General features: G+C 57.7%; 2 protein-coding genes across 3 annotated transcripts; one reads left to right on the forward strand and one right to left on the reverse strand.

Moving 5' to 3' along the window:
• The first annotated feature begins 3,573 nt into the window (after positions 1 to 3,573).
• Positions 3,574 to 14,237, forward strand: RASL10B (RAS like family 10 member B). Of its 2 annotated transcripts, none has more exons than XM_059998327.1 (4): positions 3,574 to 3,770; positions 6,590 to 6,952; positions 11,243 to 11,367; positions 11,838 to 14,237. In XM_059998327.1, the coding sequence occupies exons 2-4, from the start codon at positions 6,737 to 6,739 to the stop codon at positions 12,109 to 12,111; spliced, it is 615 nt and encodes a 204-aa protein (XP_059854310.1). In that variant the 5' UTR covers positions 3,574 to 3,770; positions 6,590 to 6,736; the 3' UTR covers positions 12,112 to 14,237. The 2 variants fall into 2 exon arrangements, with proteins under 2 accessions (XP_059854310.1, XP_059854311.1); XM_059998328.1 differs by having other exon boundaries at positions 11,841 to 14,237.
• Positions 14,238 to 15,263: 1,026 nt separating this feature from the next.
• GAS2L2 (growth arrest specific 2 like 2) lies at positions 15,264 to 22,458 on the reverse strand. The gene is made up of 6 exons (XM_059997101.1): positions 22,074 to 22,458; positions 20,427 to 20,659; positions 19,474 to 19,581; positions 18,248 to 18,344; positions 17,395 to 17,647; positions 15,264 to 16,818 (listed from the first exon to the last, which is right to left on the reverse strand). The coding sequence occupies exons 1-6, from the start codon at positions 22,456 to 22,458 to the stop codon at positions 15,264 to 15,266; spliced, it is 2,631 nt and encodes an 876-aa protein (XP_059853084.1).
• Between the last annotated feature and the right edge of the window lie 1,000 nt (positions 22,459 to 23,458).

Raw genomic sequence — 23,458 nt, forward strand, 5'->3', positions numbered from 1 at the left:
ATGGTGCTCTTGTGGCAGTTGAAAAACGGTAAAGCACTTTCATGCACAAGACGCGCGAGATGCCTGCCCATTCGTGAATGGAGAGCGTTATCCCCGTTTTTCAGGTGAGAGAAGGCAAAGCCACGTCTTCTGATTCCCTCTGTCCTTAACTACTACAGCTTCCCTTCATCTGTGCCACCAGGCCAAAAGCCAGCCTTGCTAAGCTCCTGAGGTCCCAGTGTGTTCAGTCTCCAAAAGCAGGGTATACTGGCCCCCAGACCTCCACCTGAGATTGCACCATCCTTCTCTGCCCCCCCCCCCCCCCCCCCCCCCCCCCCCCCCGCCACCAGAGATCTCAGGTACATTGTTTCTGAGGCCAGAAAACAGCTGAGGACTCCCGGGTTGGAGCCTTCCTACTCCCACCTCATGCACTGATGCTTTTTCTGGTTTTGCCTGGACCCAGATTTCTTTTCCTGCCACCCCCAGCTCCAGGAGGCAAGAGCCTGTTTATTTTAATACCTGGTGTGGCACTTGGGAAAGATCACACCTCCCCCGTCGTTACCCATTTCTGTCTCCTGAACACTAATCCTAGAATCCCCACCAGCCCCCAGACATGTTATTAGCAACAAGAATGTTTCTTGAAAAGTTTCCGAGTTGGCTCCAAACTTGCCATCTCAGTTTCCCATTTAGCTTTTGCCCTGCTGTTCTTGATGCTGCCAACAAGAGGAAGACTAATTTAGGGATTGCTTAGACCCAGATGGACTTCATTTCCGGAATTATCCTTTTGAGACAGGACTGCCCCAATACTCTGGGACTGAGAGAACTCCACTACCCGCCTTCTCCCACTGGGTAGGTATTAGAGGAGGATATTCTAGTCTAGCCTAGCCTCTGGCTTTCCCTCCCTTGTTTCATTCACTCTCCACTTATGGTCAAAGGCCCCAGGATCTGGCTAGCCAGCTTCTGAAAGCCAGTGGGATCCTCGGCTACGGTGGAGCAAGGGCGGCGGAGTGGCAGGTTTGGGTCCTCGTCCTCTCTGTCCCGCTCCGTGTCTGGGCTTCAGATGCTGCAGGTGGACCCATGCATTCCATGCCCTTAAACCTCAGGCGTCCTCAGCTGAACCAGAGCCACAGACTAAGGACAGAGCCTCTCAGGCTTTTTCACCAAGGTAATCCTAATCATAGAAGACAGTGAATAGGCTCCTAGGGGCGTACATCCTTAGACCAAAGTGACTCTCAGCGAACCAAGATGATTTAACCGAGTCTTAAATTCAGGCACATTTTGCATTTTATGTTAATATTATGGGTTTGTTTTTTTATGTAAGATATAATGCTTTAAATGACCCATCACTGCAAGCCAGTGTGAGGCCCCTTAATGAACCTGTGGCTTTGTGTTCTCCTAGTATAGCTAAGTTGAGAATTCTGAGAAGCCTGGCCGCAAGGTGTGTGTGAGCATTGCATGATTTCTCGTTTCTGGTCTCCCTTGGGCTGAAATAGAACCAGACTGGCGGGCCATAGCCTGGGGGAGTAGACATAAATTCTGGGATCCTTGGGCGGGGTAAGGATGAAAGATTTTCAAATACAGTGGGGGGATTGGTAGTGCCCTGGATGATTTAATCAAGTTTAGGAGTCTCTTGGTTGACTTGGTTGACCGTTGCATTTCCACAGGGCCAGTAAATCTGATGTCTCCAGAACAAAAGTGGCACTCCAGGAGGGGGCCCCCTGTCTCCTTCTCAGCCCTCCATTTGCTTCTAGCTGCCCTGGCCCTTCTCTGCAAAGCCCTACCCAGCACCCGGGAGGCGTCTTAGCATAAATGGAAATGGAAACGCTTTCCCAAGGTCATGTTCAACCTTCCCTCTGAATGGCTGTGTCTCTAAAACAGAAAAGAAAAACGAAAGGCCACACAGTGAGACTCCACGCCAGGCACTGCGTTACAGACTCTACACACCACAGGCTCATTTATGCTGTGGGGACAACTGATCACCTCTTCATTTTACAAATAAGGCATAGAGTTCGGAGCGTTCAAGTAATTTGCCTTCAGTCGCGTAGTAAGTGGTAGGGCCAGGACCTAAATCCAGATCTGCTTGATTCTGAAGCCCAGGCTCGTAACCACTGTACTCTCTGTCTGGACGGGAGAGGGAAGGGGAGTGACCGGGAGGGTGCTCAGCCTGCTAGTACTAGAAAGAATAGGAAGGAAGTCACAGTGCAGTGCGGGATGCTGGGTCCAGGGGTAAAAGCACTTGGGAGATCTCTCCCAGCTTCCCCCTCCTCCTCCCTGCACCACTGACCAGGTTGCTGCCCTGCTTCAAAACGCTTACAGGCTATCCCAGCCAAACAGGGCTAGATCCCAACTCCTTCCTCGGCAGTCAAGGCCTTCGTGACTTCACCTCCACCAACCTCTCAGCCTCCTCTCCCTGTGCTTCCAGCCCCCCGCCCCCATTGCCATGCCTGTGTGTGTCCTGGACCCCCTTCTCAAACCCCTGTAATTGCTCCCAACTTCTCTCATCTGAACCCTCCTCTTCCACACCCTCCCCGACCCTGGCACCCGAAATCCACTTCTTTCAAGGTTTCTTCCTTGAAAGTTGCCTCTTCCGAAGCCTCCACTGACTCCTCTCCCTAGTTGGCCTGCTCCCTCTACCCTTCCCCAGAACCTTGACTCTGCGCACATCACATATTCGCGCCACGTGGGTGCTTCTGGCCTCCCTGATGAACTGTGGGCCCCTGGCCAAGTTCGTCAGTGGCTGCCCCTCTAGAGACTCCCGATTTTTGTCTTCCGCATTTTACACTTCAGTAAGACCAGTCACTCAACCTCTCTCAGCCTCAACTATCTCATCTGTAAAACGGGGGAAACAGAATCTACCTCATAGTATTGTGAGCGTTAACTCTGAAGATGCAGGCAAAGCTGAGAGCACATGGCCTGGCACATACTCATTAAATGTTAGCTACCCGTGAGGAATGACACTGACCACGACTGTTTTAGAGTAAATACACGGGCGATTCTGCCCTCTCCCCTGGCAAATGCTGGCATCACCCCCTCTGGAGAGGAGAGGGGAGGGGAGCAGTCGTTTCAGGGGATGGAGGTCATTCGTTGGCCTGGGATGAGCTTTGCTTTGCCAGCCTGCTCTGCTCTTCTTTCCCTGCTGCAGTGACGGGTGAAAATGACCGCCCTTCGCAGTCCTCCGGTGCGGTGGCGGAGAGGAGTCTGGATGCCTCTCTAGCACACGGTGCGAGGCACACAGTGGGCGACCGTCCAATGACTGAACTGGGAAGGGTCAGAAGAGACCTAGAGAGGGAACCTGGGGTGTGTGGCGGGGGTGGGATATGGAGTGAAGCCAAAGGCTTTAGGGCCTCTCCGGTCCCTTTCTCCCAGCCCTCCAGGTTAGAGCTAAAAATACCGCAGGGAGAGTCGGGAGGGGTGAAGGTCGAGGCTCGGGATTAAAGAATTTGTCCAGGGCTTCCCAAGTGAATATGGCAGGCTCAGGGACCCAGCAGAACGCCAGCGGGGCACGCCCCCCCCCGCCCCCCGCCCCCCGCCCCGCTCCCGCCTCCTCCTCCTCCCAGCGCGAGCGGGCGGCGCGCTCCGGAGGGAGAACCGGGCTGGAGGTGTCCTACCCACTCGGCGGCCAGCACCTGCTCCCCCCGCGCCCGCCCTGAGCCCGCCCAGACTGCGCAGCCGGGGGCGCTCCCACCTCTCTCCCCCCGGGCCGGGGAGCCGGGGGGCAGCACCGGAGCCCGGGGGGAGCGCGGCCCCACCGGCCGGCCGGCCCGGGCTGGGGGTAGCTAGGACGGCCCCGGGTAAGCGGCGGGAGGCTGGGCGAGCGGGCGGGCCGGGGCCGGGGTGGGTCGGTGGGGGAATGGGGGGGCGCGACGGGGGCGAGGAGGGAGGTGGGGGCCGGCGGACTGGCGGGGAAGTGGCGCGGGGCGGCCACGTGAGAGCTGGTGCTGGCGGGGTGGTGAGGGGGGTTGCCTGCGAGGTGCTGGAGGCGGAGAGCAGGCTGGGCTCCGGCATCCCCCTCACCCAGAACTCCCACCAATCAGGTCATAGGGAGCTCAGCATCCTCCGACGCCCGCACCCACCCACTCCCACATGAATGTGATGGGGACAGACAGCGGGCAGACGTGTGACTCGGCCCACGGGACCTGCAAAGCCCCCGCCCTCAGTCTGGGGCTGGGACTCAGGCGTCCAGGTCCAGGGAAGAGGAACCAGAAGCAGGCTTTGGCCCCAGTGTATGTCCCCGGGCGCTGTCTGCAGACTCACTGCAGAGCACAGGCCTTGGGGAGGGAGGCTCAGGGGCCTGGGCCCTGCCTCTCCGGACAGCCCTCTTCCACCCCCACCCAGCTGGGGATGTTGCATTAACAAACACTTAGACCCAGGACCCCCGCCTGGGAAGCGGGAGGGGGCACCAGTCACCTCTGAGTCAGGGCCTGGTGACTTCCAGGAGGCTGTCCCCAGACTAGGGGCCTCTCTGGCACCCCCTCCCTGGCTCTAGCGCTGTGCCCCGCTTTTATTTCCCAGCTATTCCCCCAGAAAGGGTTGATTTCAGGGCAGGGAATGGGTTATCCAGGAGAATCTGCAGGTAGGCTACATCCTAGATCCCTCTAAGTTGCCACACCCAGGGGGAGGCCAGGACACTTCTGGCATTCTTTGCCTTCTCTTCCTCCCCTAAGGTGCCCCCTCCCCACCTGCTTGTGCTGGTTATGTAATTAACCCAGCTGAGGCTCTCTGCCATGCTGACAGTGTCCAGGGATGCCTGAGAAGCCCAGGGCCCTGGAGGGATTTATGGGGAGGAGGGGCTGGTACTTCTCCCAGTTGGGAGCTCACAGAAATAGAGAAGCACTTGTTGGGAAGGGACACTGCATGGGACAAGAAGGAGATGAGAGTCCTAGTCTTAGTTGACAGCTCAACTGGCTATGTGGTCTTCACATCCCTAAATCTGTGGGGGTTTTTTTGGTTTTGTTTTTACCTTCAATAAAATGGGGAGAATTGCACACACACACACACACACTACATGTACATGAGCAACAGTGCAGTAGTGCAGAGTGACCCATCTGGGATGGCTAGGAGGTCCCATTGTGATCGATGAGTGAAGGACCCCTGTGCATAACAATGGCCACTGTTTATTGAACACCTACTCCGGCCTCACAACACCCTATGACGTTCCTTGCCGAAGATCACACTTTAGGTGAGCGGCAGAGCGGAGAATCCAATGCCGGTGGACCTCACTCCAGATCCTGCCATTGGTTTACTATGCTGCATGTGCACATGTGGATTGGGTCCTGTGAACCAGGACGGACTGGACTGAGGGACATTGTGCTGTGAGCTGTGCATATGTGGAAAGGGCATGCATCCACAGAGAAAACATGCATATGTGCTGGAGAGCATGGCCCCATCCAAACCCAGCGAACCCATCTGCCTTGGACCCATTTAGCAGGCACTGGTGTCACCCTCCTGGGAATAGTCCCCAAACAGGAGGTCTCAGGCATGTACCAGCCTCCCTGGTCACCATCCTCAACAGAAAGAGAAGGCACCTGGCTAAGAGGCTTACTTGGATTATCTCAGGAGTAGAGGCTAATGATCCTTCTTTGTAAGTGTGCAGAATGTGGCTCAGATCCACAGCCAGGGAACATCAGAGCTGGATTTATACCCATGCTCTAAAGTCATTGAAACTGAGCAAGAATGAGCTAACGAATCCATGTCAAGGTTCAATCCTGTAGCAGCCCTTTCCCGGGCACCTGCTGCATGCCAGGTCCTCTGAGCTCAGGGGGTTGCCAGATAATCAGACCCAGCCCTTGGCCTGTGGCCTACGCCAGCTAGAATCCCTAAACTTGGAAGCTGAAGTAATGCAACGTTGTAGAAAGGAGTAGCCCGCCTTTCCCAGCTGTGTGCCTGGGCTCGTGTCTCCCTCCCTCTGGGTCTTCTCTCCAAAGTGGGAATACCTATTACCTGGGGATACTGTATCGACTAAGGATAACCACGTGGGCATGCTGACTTAGAGTAACTGCTCCACAGGTGTCACGCTCCACAGAGCCAAGGTCATCGGCCAATCCAGGGATTCTCAGCAGGGGGTGCTTGGGAAGGTGGGGGGAGTGCATTTTGGGTCATCATGGTCACTAGAGGCTGCTGCTGGCAAGTACCTCCAGGCAGCTGGGGATGTGAAATGCCCTGCTCGATAAAGAATTCTCTCTCCACAAAATGCCAGGACTGCCTCCACGGAGACGCACTGGCCTGGTCTCACTCCTGAGGACCAGGAGACCAAGGCTGCGAGGCGTTGCTGTCTTGCCCCGGGCTCAGTGGGAAGGCTGGGACTTGAAGCCAAGTCTAGTGCTCTTTCCACTCCGCTCTGTGGCCTGCCTGGGTCTGGGAGTCAGACCGGCCGAAAGTCAGGTCATAATACAAGTCAAGAAAGATGGATTCCCACTGATGGGATGGACGGCAGGGAGAATGGAGAAGGAAGGATGGGGAGGTTCTGGATAGATGGGATAGGGGCTCTGGGGAAGGGAAGGCATCCCAAGTGGCAGTAGTAACAGCTCCAGTGACATTCCCCAAGGTAGAAAAGTACAGGATCTGTCCAAGGAGAAGCCAGCCCCACCGAGCCCACCTCTTGTTTCCACAGTCCAGGTGGAGGCCGCAGAGGGCCCAGGGCGAGCAGGGGCAGCGATGATTGGTCCTGACGGTGGCTGAGCCCCCAGCCCCTGGAATATGCAGCCCGGGGGAGCCCCAGGCAGCGGCGAGGACGAGGTGGCGGAGCGGGGCGGGAGGCATGGTCTCCACCTACCGGGTGGCCGTGCTGGGGGCGCGAGGCGTGGGCAAGAGTGCCATCGTGCGCCAGTTCCTGTACAACGAGTTCAGCGAGGTCTGCGTGCCCACCACCGCCCGCCGCCTCTACCTGCCTGCTGTCGTCATGAACGGCCACGTGCACGACCTCCAGATCCTCGACTTCCCGCCCATCAGCGCCTTCCCTGTCAATACGCTGCAGGTAGGGGGGTGGGGGTGGGGGACAGGGTGGAGGACAGCCTGGACCCCAACCCTCTCCTGGCTCCGGCCCTATTGCTGGCTTTGAGAACTCCGCGCTGCACCACGGGCCGCCCTACTTAGAGCCGTGCCAGGAATCCATTCATTTGTGCACTGGTTTATTCAACAAATATTTGACGAACGTCTGATGTGTACCAGGCCCTGTGGTGGGCACTGGGATAGAATGGTGCTCAAGACAGAGCAGTTTGCTCTCGAGGAACTCATAGCCTGGTTAGAAGACAAACAGTCAGCTATTACGTAGTTCCATGAGTGTCATGATTGCAGGGGATGCGGGAACTAAGACAGCCCTGAAGGGGCATCTGCCCCACGAAGGTGTGTGAGGGTGGGGGTCACAGGAGGTGATGTCTCAGCTAGGTAGGATCTGGGCAGGTAAGGGTCAGTGAAGAGAAAGGCATAGAGCGCCGGATGCCTGTTAATATTCTGGGCGCTGCCTCCCATGGCCTCAGACCCATGTCATCTGTAGAAGGGACAACAGAAGAAAAGGCTGGGACCTGGGAAAGGTGTGTTCTCAGAGACTGGAGACCCCAATCAGATCTCTTGCCCAAGGGCCTTTTCTCTTAAGTGATGCTTTGTCCCCTGACCTCAGGACTGGCCCTCGGGGCGGCCTTTCCTGCAGGGGTTGGATTCAGATGCCCCCAGTGCCCTGGCTTACAGGGTCCAGCCTGCAGGACCGGGTCCTTCTTCCTGCTCTCTACCTCTGGCTTGAGCGGGAGTCGGGTGCAGGGGGAAGCTGAGCCCTAGACATGTTGGCTCACCAAAGAAGCCCCTGACCAGAGCGCAGAGTTGCTCCAGGAAGGCTAGGCACGGTGGAGGCCCGGAGGGCACGGGCCACCGCTTGGCCAGTTGTAACTGTGCAAATAGAGCAATCTCTCGGGTGGAGCTGGGGGCTGGGGAAGGGCTCAGGCTCAGCACTGTGTCAGCAACTCCGGGCACGAGGACCTTCGCCCAACCTCGGGGACACCTGTCTCTCCCATCCTAGGTGTGGGAGCATCAGCACCAAAGACAAAAGCCTGATCCACACATCACACCTTGGAAACAGTGAGGTCAGGGCAGTGGGTCCAAGGTCAGGTGTTCTATTTCTCCTCCAGAGGAGACTAACGGTAGCCTGAGTGGATGCTCAGATCCCGCTCTGGTCCTGTGCATTGAGCTGGGTTTATTTTTCACATTTTGTTGTGTGTTTAAATTGTAATTTCGGTTTTGGAATCGGGAAGATACAATTTAAAAGCCCAAATTTTGTTAAAACAAACAAACAAAAAGTACACCCAAAGAAATCTCAGTCCCACCCCTGCTCCCTTTACCCCAGTTCTTGTCCCATTCTATAGCCATTCTCATTGGTTTTTTTATTCACACTTCCAGTTTTTCTTTACCTAAATAAGAAAATGTATTCTTATTCCACTTCCCTTCTTGCATTAAAAACAAAAACAAAAACAAAACTGTCTGCACCTTTTGTTTGTTTGTTTGGGTTTTTTCTTTGTTTATTTGGCTTGACATTTTAACCTGTAGGTCTTTCCATGTCAGTATCTAGAGGTCTTCATTCTTTTTTCATGGCTACACTGTATTCCATTGGAAAGATGTACTATGAAGTCCCCTCTTGTTGGACAAGTGGGTTGTTTCCAAACTTTTGCTTCAAAACAATGCCACAGTGAATAGCCTTGTAATAGTCATTTTGTACACAGGAAGGCATATCTGTGGGATCGATTTCTGGAAATGGCATTGCTAGGTCAAAGGATAAATGCAACTGGAGTTTGGAAGGTGCCAGATTCCACACACCCCTCCATTAAGGTGCATAGTTTGTGCTCCTGTGAGGGATGTTACATGAGTGCTTGTTTCCCTAAAGCCATCAGAGTGTATTGTCAAACTTTTGGATTTTTGACAGTCTGATAGATGAGATAGGATAATCTCAGTGTACTTTTTATTTACATCTCTGCTTATGAGTGAAGTCGAGCATCTTTTCATATGTTTGAGGGCCTTTGCCTTTCTTTTTCTGAAAACTATTAATGCCTTTGCCCATCTTCCTGTTGGATCATTGGCCTTTTCTTCCTGATTGACCCTGAGTTTTGGACTCTACAAGGATGTCCAAGACGTCACCCCTGAAGCACAAGAAAGGGACTTTGGGCAAAGAAATGCTGAGACAGGATCCTGCATGCCCCAAAGATCAAATAGTAGAATCCCACTGGTTACTGTCTGAAAATAAGAATACATTCTTCCCCAAAGCCAGATGAGATCCAGCCCAGGAGAGCGGCGTTTCTAGGGTCGTCTCAGCTCTTGCTTCTGCAGCCTCTCTCCTCCTATCAGAGAAGGAAGCTAATGTCAGAGGGCGTGTGCAACCCACCCAAGGAACAAGCAGCAAATGCATGGTTGGCACCCAGGTGGCTGAGGCTCCCTCAGCTCCTGTGTCCTCGGAACTGGACTCAGTTTCCATTGCTCCTTCTCTGTCTTGATACAGCTCCAAGATGGTCTTTTACCATCTGGAATTCTGCATGGAGCTAGCTGGAAGGCAAGCTGAGCTTTCTTACTCCCTCCCTTCAATCAGGGGTAAAGGGGCAACCCAGCCAATCGGGAGCCTTCTTTCTCTCCCTTTTAGGAGCCCCCAGAGAGGAGTGGGTGGGAGGCAGCCTGGAGGCCCCCTTGAGGAGGTAGCATGTTGGGAGAGAGGTGGGGCTGTCCCCCTCGAAGGCTGGCAGCTGTTCCCTCTCCCCAGCAGAGAGCTGGAGGAATATGGGAGCCTCTCTGCCTATTTCCCCATCCCTCCCACTCCTGCTGATCTCCGCTCCATGCATGGAATGGAGGAGGAACAGCGTACGCTCTGGGGCCCCAAGCTCCCAGAGGTCCTGTGTCCAGTGCAATACAGTCTTTCCTGGCCTGAGAAACCAGTTCATGGTTTTCTATGATTTTAGATTTGTCCTCAGCATCTTCCCCCTGCACCAAAGTTAAAACTCAGCACAAAGAAAAGATGCCACATCATCTCCCTGGAGAAATCCACTGCAGCAGCTTCGAAGCCTTTGAATCGGGAAGTGCTTTTCTGGAGTCGGACTTAACGCTCCACCACTGTGGCCCAAGTCTTTCCCCTTTTAATCCTTCTCTGCAGTGTAGAACCAGCTGTAGTCCTCCATGCCTGATCCCTACCCCAATTCAGCTCCTAAGCTGGCACAGGAGATATGCCTGCCTCTCCCTCTAGTCTTTTGCCGGGGCTCTAGTTCCTAGAGAAAACCCTAGTTCCCCTTGTCCTGGGAGGCCCGTCTTTCCACACTCTGGCTGCTTTCTGCCGCTGCCCTTGCAATTCTCATCTGCTGGCAGGTTAATTAGCTAACTCATCTCTTAAGCAATCTTCTCTTTGGTGCACTCAGGTTTGCCTGGGGCCTGTTCAGCTTGAGCCCGGGCCCTTCCCAGAGAATTTGCCACTGGCATTCAGGAAGTTCCATCTCCCTGGAGCTGCCCTGGGGCCCTGCTCAACATCAGCCCCCATTAGGCATCCAGTCTCAACCTTTTTCTCCTCAGGCCTCTTCTTCTCAACTTTGAGGGCAGAGTGAAGCAAACAGAAGGGGTACCTCAGGTAGCAATCTAAGGGCTGTGTTACAGGCAGGAATTGGGTTGATTCCAGCACGGACCAGGTGGGATCCAGGACCGTGGAGAGTTCACCAGCCTAGGTAGTGCAATTAAAGAGCCTAGGAGGAGGAGGTATGTAAAAATGAGGAAGGCTGGACTCTGGTCCTCTCAGGAGCTCACAGCAGAAGTGGGGACCTGGGAATGGAAACAGCTCTGACCAAGGTATAATTGAACTGTTCTTAGAACACAGAAGATGAAGGGAATAGTCCCCTGCTTGCGGGAAGGCTTCTTAGAGGAGGAAGAGGCATCTGAGCTGAGGCCTGGGAAGATAGAGAAGATTTCAACAGGTCCAACAACTAGCTCAGGGCTGGGCTCGTAGAGGCGCTTAATAAATGTAATCGAACAAAGGACTGGATGGATGGATTGGGGGACAAAATGGGACAAGGCAGATCTCAGCTCCAGGAGTGCACAAGACAGACAGCGGCCCTGCCCCATCCTGGCTTGGAGGTGGGGAAGCCACACCTGAACTCTGCCGTTGTGCCCTGGGCCTGGCCTCCTGGGGATTGGCGAGTGTGCAAGGCTTAGGGTGCAGTGGCAGGTGAGAGTGCTGTGTATGGCGGGAGGTGGCTGGGGGCACGGGGAGCCCTTATGGCTGCTCTGACCTTGGTGCTGGCTGGGGGTGTTGCAGGAGTGGGCAGACGCCTGCTGCAGGGGACTCCGGAGCGTCCACGCCTACATCCTGGTCTACGACATCTGCTGCTTTGACAGCTTTGAGTACGTCAAGACCATCCGCCAGCAGATCCTAGAGACGAGGTGAGGGGCCAGGATACACTCCACTGCCACCTCAGTGGATGCCCCTGTGCTGGCCACTTCCCGTGAAAAGGGTGCAGTGGGAGGGAAACAGATCACGTGCCTCTGGTTCCCACACATACTCAAACACACACTCACGACATTTTGCCGTCCCCGTTTCTGTTAACTCATTTGGGGACCCTTACCATGGGGTGGCTAGTCTAGTGCAGTAAAGAGCAGAGGCTAGGGGAAGGAGACTTCCAGGGCGCCTCAGCCGCATGACTTTAAGCCAGGCTCAGGTTCCTCATCTGTACAATGGGGAGAACATTAACACCCACCTTTTGCATCAGTTGCGTCAGTTACAGCGCTGCGCCTGGAACAGATGGATGGTAGTAGTAGTATTGACCAGGCACAGCCCGCCCTTCTTGAAGTCCGGGGCGGGGGGGAGGTTGTGAGACTAGACTGTGGGGTTCTGAGATTCCCACCTCGCCCAGCAGGGTGATCGGCACCTCGGAGACGCCCATCATCATCGTGGGCAACAAGAGGGACCTGCAGCGCGGACGCGTGATCCCGCGCTGGAACGTGTCACATCTGGTGCGCAAGACCTGGAAGTGCGGCTACGTGGAGTGCTCGGCCAAGTACAACTGGCACATCCTGCTGCTCTTCAGCGAGCTGCTCAAGAGCGTCGGCTGCGCACGCTGCAAGCACGTGCACGCCGCCCTGCGCTTCCAGGGCGCGCTGCGCCGCAACCGCTGCGCCATCATGTGACGCCGCGCCCCACGGGCCGCAGCCCCGGCAGGCCTGGGCGGGGAGGGGCAGGAAGAGAACTCCTGGACCGCCCCCGCAGCCGCGCCCTCCCCGGGAGAGGCGGAGGGCGAGAGGGAGCTTCCCCTTAGCTGCCCCGTCCTCCCCCCTCTCCCCAGTCTGTCTTCCTGGGACGGCCGCCTTTAGTGCTGTAGTTCGTGCAGACCGCGGCCGGGCCCCTAGGAGCGCCGTCGCCCCTGGGGGTTGGGGGTGAGCGCGTGACACGGAGGGCGGGGGTGGAGAGGTGCATTGTTGACCGGGCCCGCACCCGTCACCTCCAGAGAGTGTGGCTGTCATTGTTCCGCGTCTTCTTCTCCCGTGTCTGTCTGTCTGCCCAAGCGTCAGTTGGTCCTCAGCTGTCTTACCCACCCTCGCCACCTCCAGCTTCGTTCACAGGGCTCTCATTTTATCCACCCCCTGTCGCAGGTCCCGGCAGCACCTCTTCGTGAGGCCAGCCTTCTGACCGTCAGCCCCACCGGCACGGGGCGGGGCGATGCGGGTGGCCCAGGGCCCACAACCGGGGTCCGAGGGTTGAAGTCCTGGATCAGTCAGGGGGAGGAGGCAGAGCTCCCCCTGCTTCCAGGGAGACCTCCCTGCCCAACAGCCCCAATAGACGCAACAAGCTACCTTCCAGCCTTAACTCGATGGTCCGTCCCTGCCGGGTGCCCCTCTCCCACTTCCTGACCCTAAAGTCAGATCACCCCCTGGGTTCAACATTTTTTTCTTGACCGAGTGTGGAGAGGGATTGCCCACAAATGATAGATTTATTTCCATGATGCCAGCGTCCAGTGGTCTGCCAAACTGGAGGATGTTTGGGGGGGAGTGGGGGTGTCTGGTGGTGGGCGGGGTGTGGAGGGAGGCAGTCAGGTCGTGCCAGGGAAGACTTTTTCTCCCCATCTGACCCCAAGCTGACTGCCCCAGACCTTGCCCGCCTTGAATCTCAGATTACCCCGATTAATCTGGGGAGGGGCAGAGCCGGGAAAAGAATTATGGGAACCCCTATGCTTGGGGGAGATATACCGGCATCCCCACCCCTGGATGGAGGCCCTCAGGATCTGACGCCCCCTCGTCCCGACACCAGTTGGCCCCATGCCTTGACTCACTCCGCCCCATTTTCTCCGGCTGCCTGGCCAGTTTCTACCTCTTGTCACCGGAGCTGATCACTGTCAGTTTTGTACCGATTTAGAAATAACAAAAGTAATGAAGATACTAGGAGTGACCTGCGGGATTACTGGGGGATTTGGAGGGCGGGAGAAATGGTGCGAGTCCCCGGCCGCCTTGCCAAGTTCTCCCTGAGGCTGAGCCCTCAGCCCTTCTCTGGTGGGAGGATAGCGAGGTCCCTTGTTAGAAGAGAGACGGAGAGAAGAGCCTAGCCTCGATGTAGCCAAGCTGTGGCGTATAGACCAGGAAACCAGGTAGCTCGGGTGGTGATGGAGAGGAGTCTGGGGGAGGCGTCATGGGTGGCAAACTTCTCATCCAGATCCCGCGTGAGAGGGAAGCTTCGATGTTCTCTTCTGCTTCCCCAGGTGATTCCCACTCTGCTCACTGCGGGTGACGCAGCCCGACAGTGACTGCCCTGACCTTGGGCAGTCCAGTATTTTGGGGTTCTGGTCCCTGCTGTGCTGCATGACTTTGGGCAAGTGACCCGCCCTCTCTGAGCCTCCCCCTGAAGCAGAGGAGGTGGCTCCCCTCCCCCCCACACCTTGGAGTGGCTGGGAGGGTAAGGAAGAGGGGCTGCCCCCTGACTCACCAGGGGGATGGGGTGAGTGGTGACAGCATCTCACCTGCCCCATCACTGTCACCCCCCAGCTCTGAGGCACCTGAGGTGAGAGTGAGGGACCCAGGCCTCCGGCTGCCCCCTGTGGGAGCCGTTGGAATGTATTGCCTGGCTGGCCCCCTTCACCCACCCTCTCACCCCCACTTCACCCCAGATCTTTGATTTTGATTCCTTCCGCCCCCGTTCTGAGTGTCTGTCCTTCACCCTGCCCTCCCTTCCCCAGGGTTTCCCACCACAGGGTCTGGAAGTGTGTGTGACGCCCACTGCGCTGTGATCAGAAGTCAGATTAAAAATCAGGGAGTGTTTTCCCTCGTTTCTGTACCAAGGTGTTGGCTCAGTTCCTGCCGTGGGAAGGAAGGGACTCCCTGCAGGGTTTCTGCCTGCTGAGCTCTGGAGGGACAGACAGTCTGGGCGATGAGGTGGCCTGAGTCCTAAAGCCCAGGCCCACCAGGAGAATGAAGGGAAGGGGAGAGAGCTGGGGACTCATCTCCTCTCCACCTACCCCGCCAGGTGATCAAAACCATTCAGAAGAGAAGCATAACATCTCCCTCTGCCACTTTCTTGGGAAGACTTTCAGAAGTGGACACAATCCCAGCTTCTGCCTTTGTGTCTTCCTCCCACTCATGGCCGAGGCTCTGCAGCACTGCCCCCCCCCCCCCCCCCCCCCCCGCCGCTGGCCCACACCCATCATAACTCCAGGCGTGTCGATGTGTTAAGGAATGCTCTCAGCCATCCCTCTTGACTCGGTGATCTCAGTTCCCAGCCCCCAGAGCAAAGTTTTGAAGTCCTGCAGGAGCCCGTGTGGGGCGACCTTGTCCCTGTCCGTGATGCTGAGGCAGCAGCCTCTTCCAGGAGAGAAGGGCTGTCTGGCAAGGTCGGCTGGGGCTGCAGAGGGGAAACCTCTCTCACCCCAGCTCCCTCCCCCTCCTCCCCTCCGGCGGGAAAATGCTGCCACACCTTCCTGCACCGTGGTAGAGTGAAGGACTCAAGAGCTGGGGGCTCAGGGACAGACCCACTCATGTTTAATAACTTATAAGAGCTGTGGAAATGGGCATGGCCGGAGGACAGAGCACAGGAATTTGGGGAGCTGTTCTGGGAGACAGTAGCCCTACCACCCTGGAATTGGACTGGGACTCACGGGTTGCCCTCCTGCTCAACCGACCAGATGGCGTCTCTGTTTGTCTTCTGAACTCTCCTGGCCAAGGCCCTGTATTGAGGTGAGGGACCTTCCTTTCTGTTCCTGCAGTTGGGAATGCAACGAATACACGGGCATCTTTTCACTTCCCTCCTCCTCTATACCCACAGGCTGGGGGTGGGGGGGGGGGGGAGAAGCGCCTTCTCACACCCAAGACTCCTCCTCAGGTGAGGCGGGGGCTTGATCAAGCTGCTGAGGCCCCTGGCCCTCCAAAGGCGGGGAGCTGCTCTCCAGGGGTGCAGCTGGCCCCTTCCTCTCCTCTCCCTCCTCCTTCTCCCCTGCCGAGGCTCCAGCCCCCAGGGCTGCCTTCCCTCCATTGCTGCCCAGCACTGCTCTCACCAGCCTGCCCCTGGGGGGTGCCTTGGCTGGACCCAGGTGGAGGCAGGTCAACGGCTTGGGAATTCGTGAAGGCTGCTTCTCGGGCCTGTGGTCTCTCCGGGGCCGAATCCTGTGCCTGAGCTTCAGCTTGTAGATGGATGGGACTCTCCGGGGCTTCCGGAGTGTTCTCTTGCCCTTGCCTGGACATGCCTTGGCTTTATCAGAACTGGGGGCGGAGGGCGAAGGTGTGGAGGACTCTGGGGTGGCAGACACAGCAGGGGCTGAGCAGTCCTGCCCCCTTTGAGCCGGGACCTTCGTTGTCCCGGCACCCTTGGCACTTGGGCTTGCTTTCGTCCTCAGCCCACTCTCTTCGGCTCCCAGTTTCCGTTTTGGGCTTCCTGGGCCTGCACTTACAGCCGGCTTAGGGCAGCCTGTAGGGGCTGCCTTCCAGGCTCCCAGGTCCACCTTAAGGAGGGGTGGGGGGCCCTGAGCCAGTTCTTGGATGACTTTGTCATAAGGACCCCCAGGCTCAGGCCACCGCCCACCCAGGCTGGGCACGTAGACTCCACTGCGAGGAACGACTCCAGACGCTGCGCCCTGGGGGCAGACAGCGGCCACCTCTAGCAGCTTCATGCTGGCCAAAAGCTGCTCCCCAAGGCTGTGGTGGATGGCTTGCTCCTTGATCCCACCCGAGGGCAGGGGAGTGCACCTCCCCTCCTGGTGCTGTGGGCCCAGGCCCCAGGGCTCTCCGGCCTCTGCTGTCACCTGGACATCCAGCTTCTGGTCCTCTTGCCTCTCTTCCACAGAGCAGTCCCCAGGTCTGGACCCAGACAGGTCCCCAGTGACGGCCCTTAATGGAATGGGCCCTCTCCCCAGTTCTGTCCTGGGACCTCCACTTGCAGTCCCTGGAAAGCTTCTTCCCAGAGTCGGGGGGCAAGCTGGGGGCAACCGGACCAGGATCTTGGTGGGTCCTTTAACAGGGGATGGAGAATGGACAGATGCTGTCTCCCTAAGCTGGGAGGAGGCACCCTCGGCCTCATCCCCGGGGGGTGGCCTGGGGCCCACAGGCTTGGCTGGGCTGGAGGAACAAGGCAGGGGAGATGCTCCTCCTACTGGTGTCCCTGTGGTAGTGGCCTCAGGGGCTTGGAGTCCCTGGGGGATGGGGGTCCTGGCACGAGTTCCCCAGCTGTCTGTCTCCTCATGAACCCAAGATGTGGGAGTCCTTCTCCTGGGGAGTTCAGGGGGGTATCTGTCCTCCCTCTTCCCTGAGGAGGTGCACTGTGTGCCTTGGCCCCTGGGAGTAGGTGAGGACTGGGGGCTCGGGGGGCTGTCCCCATCTGGCAGCTGCCTCCAACACAGGGCGAGTGACTTCTCCTGGCACCTGAAAGGGAGAATCATAGGTTATCGGCAGGGCTATCTGATCCAGTCCCCTGGCTCCCAGTCCCCTGGCTCTGCGAAGGGATGGCCTTTCCCCAGCCAGAACTCCCAGGGGGTCAGACTTCATGTTGAAGGAAGCAGATGCTCTCTCTCCCCCGTGCCTGCCAGAGACTCTTCCTTACAGCAGATACTGCTTAAGTGTGTCCTCCCCCATTCCTTGTGTAGCAGATAGAAAGCAGCCTGGTCTGGACCCCAGGTTGCTTCAGATCCCACAGCTACAGGTCACCAGTCTTGGGTGGGGAGGGTCTTAGTTTCTGCTCTACCATGAAATGGCAGAGGGACCGTGGGTAAATCTGTTCCCTTTATGGGCCTCAGCCTCCTCATCTGTGAAATGGGAGGGTGTATGAAGTTAACTAGATGATCCTAAAGGTACTGGGTGTTTTTTGGTTCTGAACACCTGAGGTCTTGCTGGGATAGGGGCACTGCTGGGAGACCTGCTCCCCTTATCTTGGGGTGGGGTGGCCTCTGAGAATGTAGACTCCAAAGCAGGAAGAGGCCCTGCCCTGTCCCTCCCCAGTACCTCGGGAATGGTGCTGTCTCTCTGAGGATCCCTGCTCCTGCTCTCCGTTCACGGTGGGGTGTAGGGGAGGAGGCGGCAGGGGGCCTCTGCTTTCGACCCGAAGAGGTATATGTCGTCCAGTCCACGGAGGGCAGGGGGCTCTGGGAGCGGCTGATGGTCATCGTAGGCTGGGGCTGTGAGGGCCCATCGTCCACCCTCACTTCATGCTGCACCAGTGGGACAGGGGGCTTCAGGAAGCTGCCCGTCTTGTGTGCTACCAACACAGCCCCCCAGAGACAGGAGAGGAGGAAAGGGTTAAACTCCTGCTGATGGGGTCCACCGTTCCCTCCCCCAGCTGTCCCACACCCTGAATCCCGCATTAGAGACAGTGGGACCTACTGTGACAGTGACAGCACCAGAATTTCCTCAAGGGAGGGGTTAGGGGATGAAATCTGGTCAGAGGGCCTGGCTGGGGGACTTGTTTAAAGCTGCAAGTCCACGTCTTTAGCTTAGATTGCATGCTTATTTGGGGTGGCTTGAGGTGCTGATGGACGTTACGGGAAGACTAAAGACCTTCCAAATCATGCTTGGCGCCTCCATCAGAGCCAGACCTAAGCCCTGCCCACATGCCCTCATGACCAAATGCTGATTCTCTGTGTATTTGGCGCCACCTTGTGGCTCAAGTTGGTACTGCACCGTGGCTGGCCCGCTTTCCGCCTAGAACTGAGAGGCCACCCACACCTGTACCTTCTACAGTATCTTCCTTCCTCCATCCCCTGCACACCTCTTGCCCCTGGAGATCAGGCCTACCTCCCGCGTCTGCTTCCGGCCTCCCGACCCGGAGTCATAGGGAAGGGACTCTCAGGGGACTTACAGAGGGATGTGCACCGGCAGGGGTCATGTTTGTCCAGATAGTGACCGAGTGTGTCCCAGCCGCCCCCCACACGCACCATCACGTGGTTCCGGAGGATCTGCAGGGGGCAAGGGTGAGGTGGAGGGCAAGGTGAGGGAGTCCCCTCTCCATGGACCAGCCTGCAGGCCTTCAGCCCTTGCTCCCATCCACGTACACATGCACACGTGTAGTTGGGAGCGTGCCTATGTTGCAGCCTGAGTCCCCTGCAGGACTGGCATCAGAGAGCACATGTTGTCAAGGGTGGAGGCCAAGCTGACATACAGCAAGTTGCCCCTCGGCGAGACAAGGGATCTCCCAAGCACTGTGTAGTCTACCTCCCGACTCCCTCCTCTCCCTTCGCTGGGAAGCGGTTGACGCCTGCGCACGTTTGTATCAGAAACGGGGGGCGCTGGCTTTGCCCTCGTGGTGTGTGTGTTAAAGGACCCGCAGGAGTCCTGGCCCGACTCCACTCCAGGTCACGTAGCCTCTCCAGGCGTCCACTTCCTTAGTGGAAACGGGGCGCCACAATCCATCCCCACCTGCTTCACAGAGCTCTTGGCTCAGGCTCTGGGTGAGGGCCCAGGGAGCTGGCTCTGCCTCCAGGTGTGGCCCGACCCAAGGAGAAGAAGGCTTAGCTGTGCCCCTGAGCCGCTGGCCACACCCCCAGGTGCAGACTGTTTCTGGCCAGGTGGCCAGGCATGGGGCGCGGTGGAGGGGGTGGGGAGTGGGGAGTAGCGGGAGGCACAGTTCAGACTTGTACTGCCGCTCAGAAGGCACCAAGCTGGGCATGTGAGCCGCGGACCGCGGGCTTGATGTGGCTGGGCCCTGCGGGGAACACAAACTGGGCGGGGAGGGCGGGGAACGGGGTCTCAGGCCCCTTGCTGTGACCAAGCCTGTGGGTGGAAAAGTGGGAGTATGCTTCATCCTCACTTCTGACTGGGGAGACCCCCTTCTGAAAACTAAGGTGGAGGCAGATGGGGGGGGGTTCTGGTTCTGGCTGCCCTCATGGAAGGAGGGGACATGCTTGCCAACTTTGTCAGGAATCTTCTGGAATTCTCCAAGGGAGAGAAGGAAAGCCCCAAGGCCTGATAACTGGCGATGAATGGTGATTTCCTGTCCTTGCCTTCAGGCCTGGGCAAAGTCCCACGGAAGGAAACCTGATTCTGCCGACCCCAGAGAGGGCCCTCCACCCCCGACCAGGGACTTACCCGGATGAAGATGAGGGTGTTGGAGTCTCCCACGCGGTACTTCCCCTCAGACACCTTGACCATGGAGAACTGAACCGGGCACGTGCAGCGGCTCACCAGGCTCTGAACCTGCGGGCAGTGGGCAATGGGTTCAGCCCTCCCCTCTGCCCAGGTAGCCAAGCTCCCCCTGCACGCTGGGTCAAGCCCAACGGGCGGCCTGCCTGCCCCCCAGACCCAAGGCTTCTGCCAAGTCAGGGCTGGGGGCTGAGAAGCAAGTACAGAAGGCTTTTAATGGCTCAACGAGAACAAGACCTTGAGTGGCACCTATGGCCCAGCACCCTCGTGAGTCAGCTAACAGAGGCCGTGGAGTGTGATGGTTAAGGTGGACCTTGGAACCTGACAGGTTTGGGTGGGGATCCTGCCTCCACCGCACTATAGGCCTTGGGCAAGGTAAGAAACCTCCCTGAGCTCGATTCCTTGGTGGTAGAAGTGATTCCTAGTCACAGTCAGAGCTAACTCCCAGGACAGGACCCTCTGTGCCAGACACTGGCTGAGCGCTTCACGTGCGCTGGCTCATCTAACAGCCACCGCCGTCGTGGAAGGTAGGCACGGTTACATCCCCACAGTACAGATAAGGGAGCTGAGGCACAGAGAGGGCAAATAATTTGCCCAGTCACACGGCTGCAAAGCAGTGGAACTAAGACTTAAACCAAGCAGTCAGAAAAGGTTCTGCGTTCTTAACAACCGTCCCACGGGGTTTAAACGAGGGAGGCGTAGGGTGCTGGATTCATAAAGAAAACGATGAGCATCGAGGCTCCAAGTGCACACGACCTTCTTAACAACCACGCGGTGAGAGAGTGTCGAGGAGGGGACTGGGGCTGAAGAAGGGGGTGGCTCAGAGGGGCCGGATTCGGAGGTGGAGAGGGAGGCGGGGCGAAGGAAGGCGGGGCCGAGGGCGTGTCCGGAGCCCTCACCAACTGGTCCAGGTTGCGGAAGTGGCAGGGCGGGCGCGTGGGGGGCTCGGGCGGCGGCGGGGGCAGGGCCAGCTCCAGCCGCAGTTCCTGGTCGATGTCCTCCTCCAGCCGCACCAGGCTGGGCGCCGCGACGCCGAAGCGCCGGGCCCGGCGGCCCAGCTCCAGCAGGCACAACACCACGTTCTTCACGTTCTTGCGCAGCACCAGGTCATCCGTCTCGAACATCAGCACCTCTGGCCGGGGCAGGAGAGGGGAGAGGAGGGTAGGCAGCCTGAGATCCCTGCTGACCTGCCCGGAGCAAGCAAGCGGAACAGGTGGGATAGCCCTGGGGCCATCCTGGACCAGGGCGCGGACGCAGGCATGGGGGATAGGGGGTTGCGTCTCAGGTTCTTGGCGGCAAGCCAGCCCCTAGGAGGATCTGGACAGAATTGCTCAGGTACTGAGTGCAAGACGAGGTGGCTGCCTTATGGCGGGGCAGGGTGGCGGGGAGAAGAGGGGACACAGCCAAGCTAAGGAGCCTAACTCCACCAGCCCTTCTCCCCGCTCTGTTTGCCAGGATGGGTCCAGGAGCAAGAAGCAGTCTGTGCTGCTTCCCATCCGCGCCTCTCACCTCCAGTAACCACCAGGCACCCCAGACTCAACTCCCAGCCCACACATAACCAGGCTGGGGTGAGTACAGGCTCTGGAGCCTGACTGCCAGCTTTGGAACCCTGACGCTCCCACCCACCGGACGTATGACCTTGGGCTAGTCCCAGCTTCAGTCTCCTCTTCTGTAAAACGGGAAAGTAGTCTGTTTCATGGGGTTGTTGTAGGGATAGCTATGTGTTTGCAGGCAATGTCTGGCACATGGTAAGTGCCCGATAAAACACTGGCCTTTATCAACCCTCCAGTCCTGTTCCATATTGTGTTGCCACCGACTGGCCGGTAGGCCAGGCCTGACCCCTCCCTCTGCCACACCCCCACTGCCTTTGGTCTGAAGGATGGTGCGGCACCCAGCTTCATCCCCGCTGCTGGGTCCAAGGCCAAGGAGATGAGGGAGCCTGATATCAGTCCTAGAGTCTTGGAAGGCCCAAACACGGCTGGCCCCTCCCTAACATCCACTTGCCTCCTCCCCTGTCCCCTCCCCACCCCACTGTAGCCCAAACACACGCCTTCTTTGTGCCCCCCTGCCTAGAACTCCCTGTCCGCCAAACTTCTTTTTATTCTCCAAGACTCAGCTCAAATCTCCATCCACTATATGGTCTTTCCAGGCCCATCAGGTGGCTGTTTCCGCCTCTGTCTCCCCAGCACAGATGCCTCTCCTTGAGCTTCTACCACGTTGGGCTATAATTTATGCATCTTCTCAGCTGTCTCTCTTCCCTGGGCCACAAACTTCTTGGCACTTGTTCTCAGCCCTCTTAGCGCTCGGTGCCCAGCACGACGCTCTACCCAAAGGAGATAGGTGCTCGAATCATCCAATCAACACATTTATTTATTGGGGATTTCCTATGAGATTGGGAAACTGAGGCATGAAAAGGAATGAGCTGGCCCAAGGCAAATCTGGAAGGAGGACCGTGGCTCCTGACCCCTGATGCAGCCTGAGCCTTAGAGAGGAGATTGACGCCTGACAAGATAAGGGTCTGGGGAGGGGGGGGCCAGGGTGCTTACCTTGGATACCCATCTCCTTGCGGCACCATTGGATGAAGTTGGAGATGTTGTCCCGGGCCTGGAAGGTGCCTGGCTGGGCGGCCGCATTGCAGGAAACCCCGGCCCGGGGCAGGGGCATGCTTTGGGCTCGGGCAGGTGCCTCAGCCAGGAAGGCCAGGGCGGCCTCAGTGACGGCGTTGGCATGCTGGCACAGCGCCAGGCCCGTCTCCAGCGCCTGCAGGAAGTTAGCCGCGTCGATGTCCAGCCCGTAGAGATCCCGAAGCCACTCGGCCAGGTCCTCCTTCATGGCTTCCAGGTACTGCTCGCTGGACTTAAAGGGCCGGATGCTGCTCACCGGAGGCCTCGGGGTCCCAGGCCTCCTCCTGCCAACCCCAGGCTGGGCCATGGCTGGACCACCAGCCGGGGAAGGGGCAGCTGTCTCCTCTCTCCCACAGCTGTGTCTTCACTCCTACCACCTGCTGGGTTCTCCCTGACTCAGGGGTTCCCCTTGTCCTCCGAGAGTCCAGGACGGCTCTGCTACTTGCCGCTGGCTTCAGCCACTGTCACTGCCGCCACTGGGCTGGGCCAGGCCTGCCCCCTCCCCCGCCCCATTCCTCAGTCCCTGCCAGAACTTTCCTACTCGGTAGCCCTGCAGCGACCTCACACCCCAGCTGCCCAGTCCGCTCAGAGGTCGCCACCTCCCAGGACAGATGGAGGTGAGGATACTCCTTTCTCCCCCCAGGGCTGGACAGGCTGTGCTGGCTGCATCCCGCCCACCACCGGCCAGCCTGGAGTCTGGCTGGCGGCCTCTCCACTCTGCTTTCCTCTCCTTGGAGACAGTGGCTGCTACAAACACTCCTTGTTAACGCTTCCTGGCATTGCCCGCCCTGGAGCCTGGGGAGCAGAGGAAGGCTGGGGCTGGCTTCTCTCACTTGGTTGACACTGGTGGGGGCTTTTGGGAAATGAGGGCGAGAAGCAGGGCCAGGGATGCCATGCCCCTTGGTGTTTAGTGAGCACCGTAGGATAGGGATGAAATAGATGCAGCGACAGAGTCCATACACATGAGTTTGGCCTTGGACCCTTTCCTGAAGCCCTCTGTGGCCTTCACATACTGCCTAGCCTCTCTGTGCCTTAGTTGCATCAATTATAAAATGGGAATAATAATATCTACCTCTCCAGGGTGTTGTGAAGAATAGAGGAATCGCGAATGTGGGAAGTATCAGACTATTAAGACTGGGGGGGTCCCAGCTCTCACTGATTCTCCCAGCAGCCTTGTTTGTGCACCATGCTCCCTAAGTTCTCTGGAGAACCCCTCCCACTCTACCCACGTGCTTCCTCCAGAGTGGGCTGTCAATCATAGTACCTCACCCCATGGCCACAGCAATGCATTCATTCAACAAATATTT

Source organism: Delphinus delphis, chromosome 19, assembly GCF_949987515.2.
Source record: "Delphinus delphis chromosome 19, mDelDel1.2, whole genome shotgun sequence".
NCBI classification, from domain to species: Eukaryota; Metazoa; Chordata; class Mammalia; order Artiodactyla; family Delphinidae; genus Delphinus; species Delphinus delphis.

Coding starts and splice junctions, on each gene's coding strand:
- RASL10B (XM_059998327.1), top strand. CDS start 6,737: ATGGTCTCCACCTACCGGGTGGCCGTGCTGGGGGCGCGAGGCGTGGGC. Junction 6,953..11,242: donor TCCCTGTCAATACGCTGCAG/GTAGGGGGGTGG, acceptor GGGGTGTTGCAG/GAGTGGGCAGACGCCTGCTG. Junction 11,368..11,837: donor CAGCAGATCCTAGAGACGAG/GTGAGGGGCCAG, acceptor CACCTCGCCCAG/CAGGGTGATCGGCACCTCGG.
- GAS2L2 (XM_059997101.1), bottom strand. CDS start 22,458: ATGGCCCAGCCTGGGGTTGGCAGGAGGAGGCCTGGGACCCCGAGGCCT. Junction 17,648..18,247: donor CTGCCGGTGCACATCCCTCT/GTAAGTCCCCTG, acceptor CTGTGTTGGTAG/CACACAAGACGGGCAGCTTC. Junction 16,819..17,394: donor GAGACAGCACCATTCCCGAG/GTACTGGGGAGG, acceptor TCTCCCTTTCAG/GTGCCAGGAGAAGTCACTCG.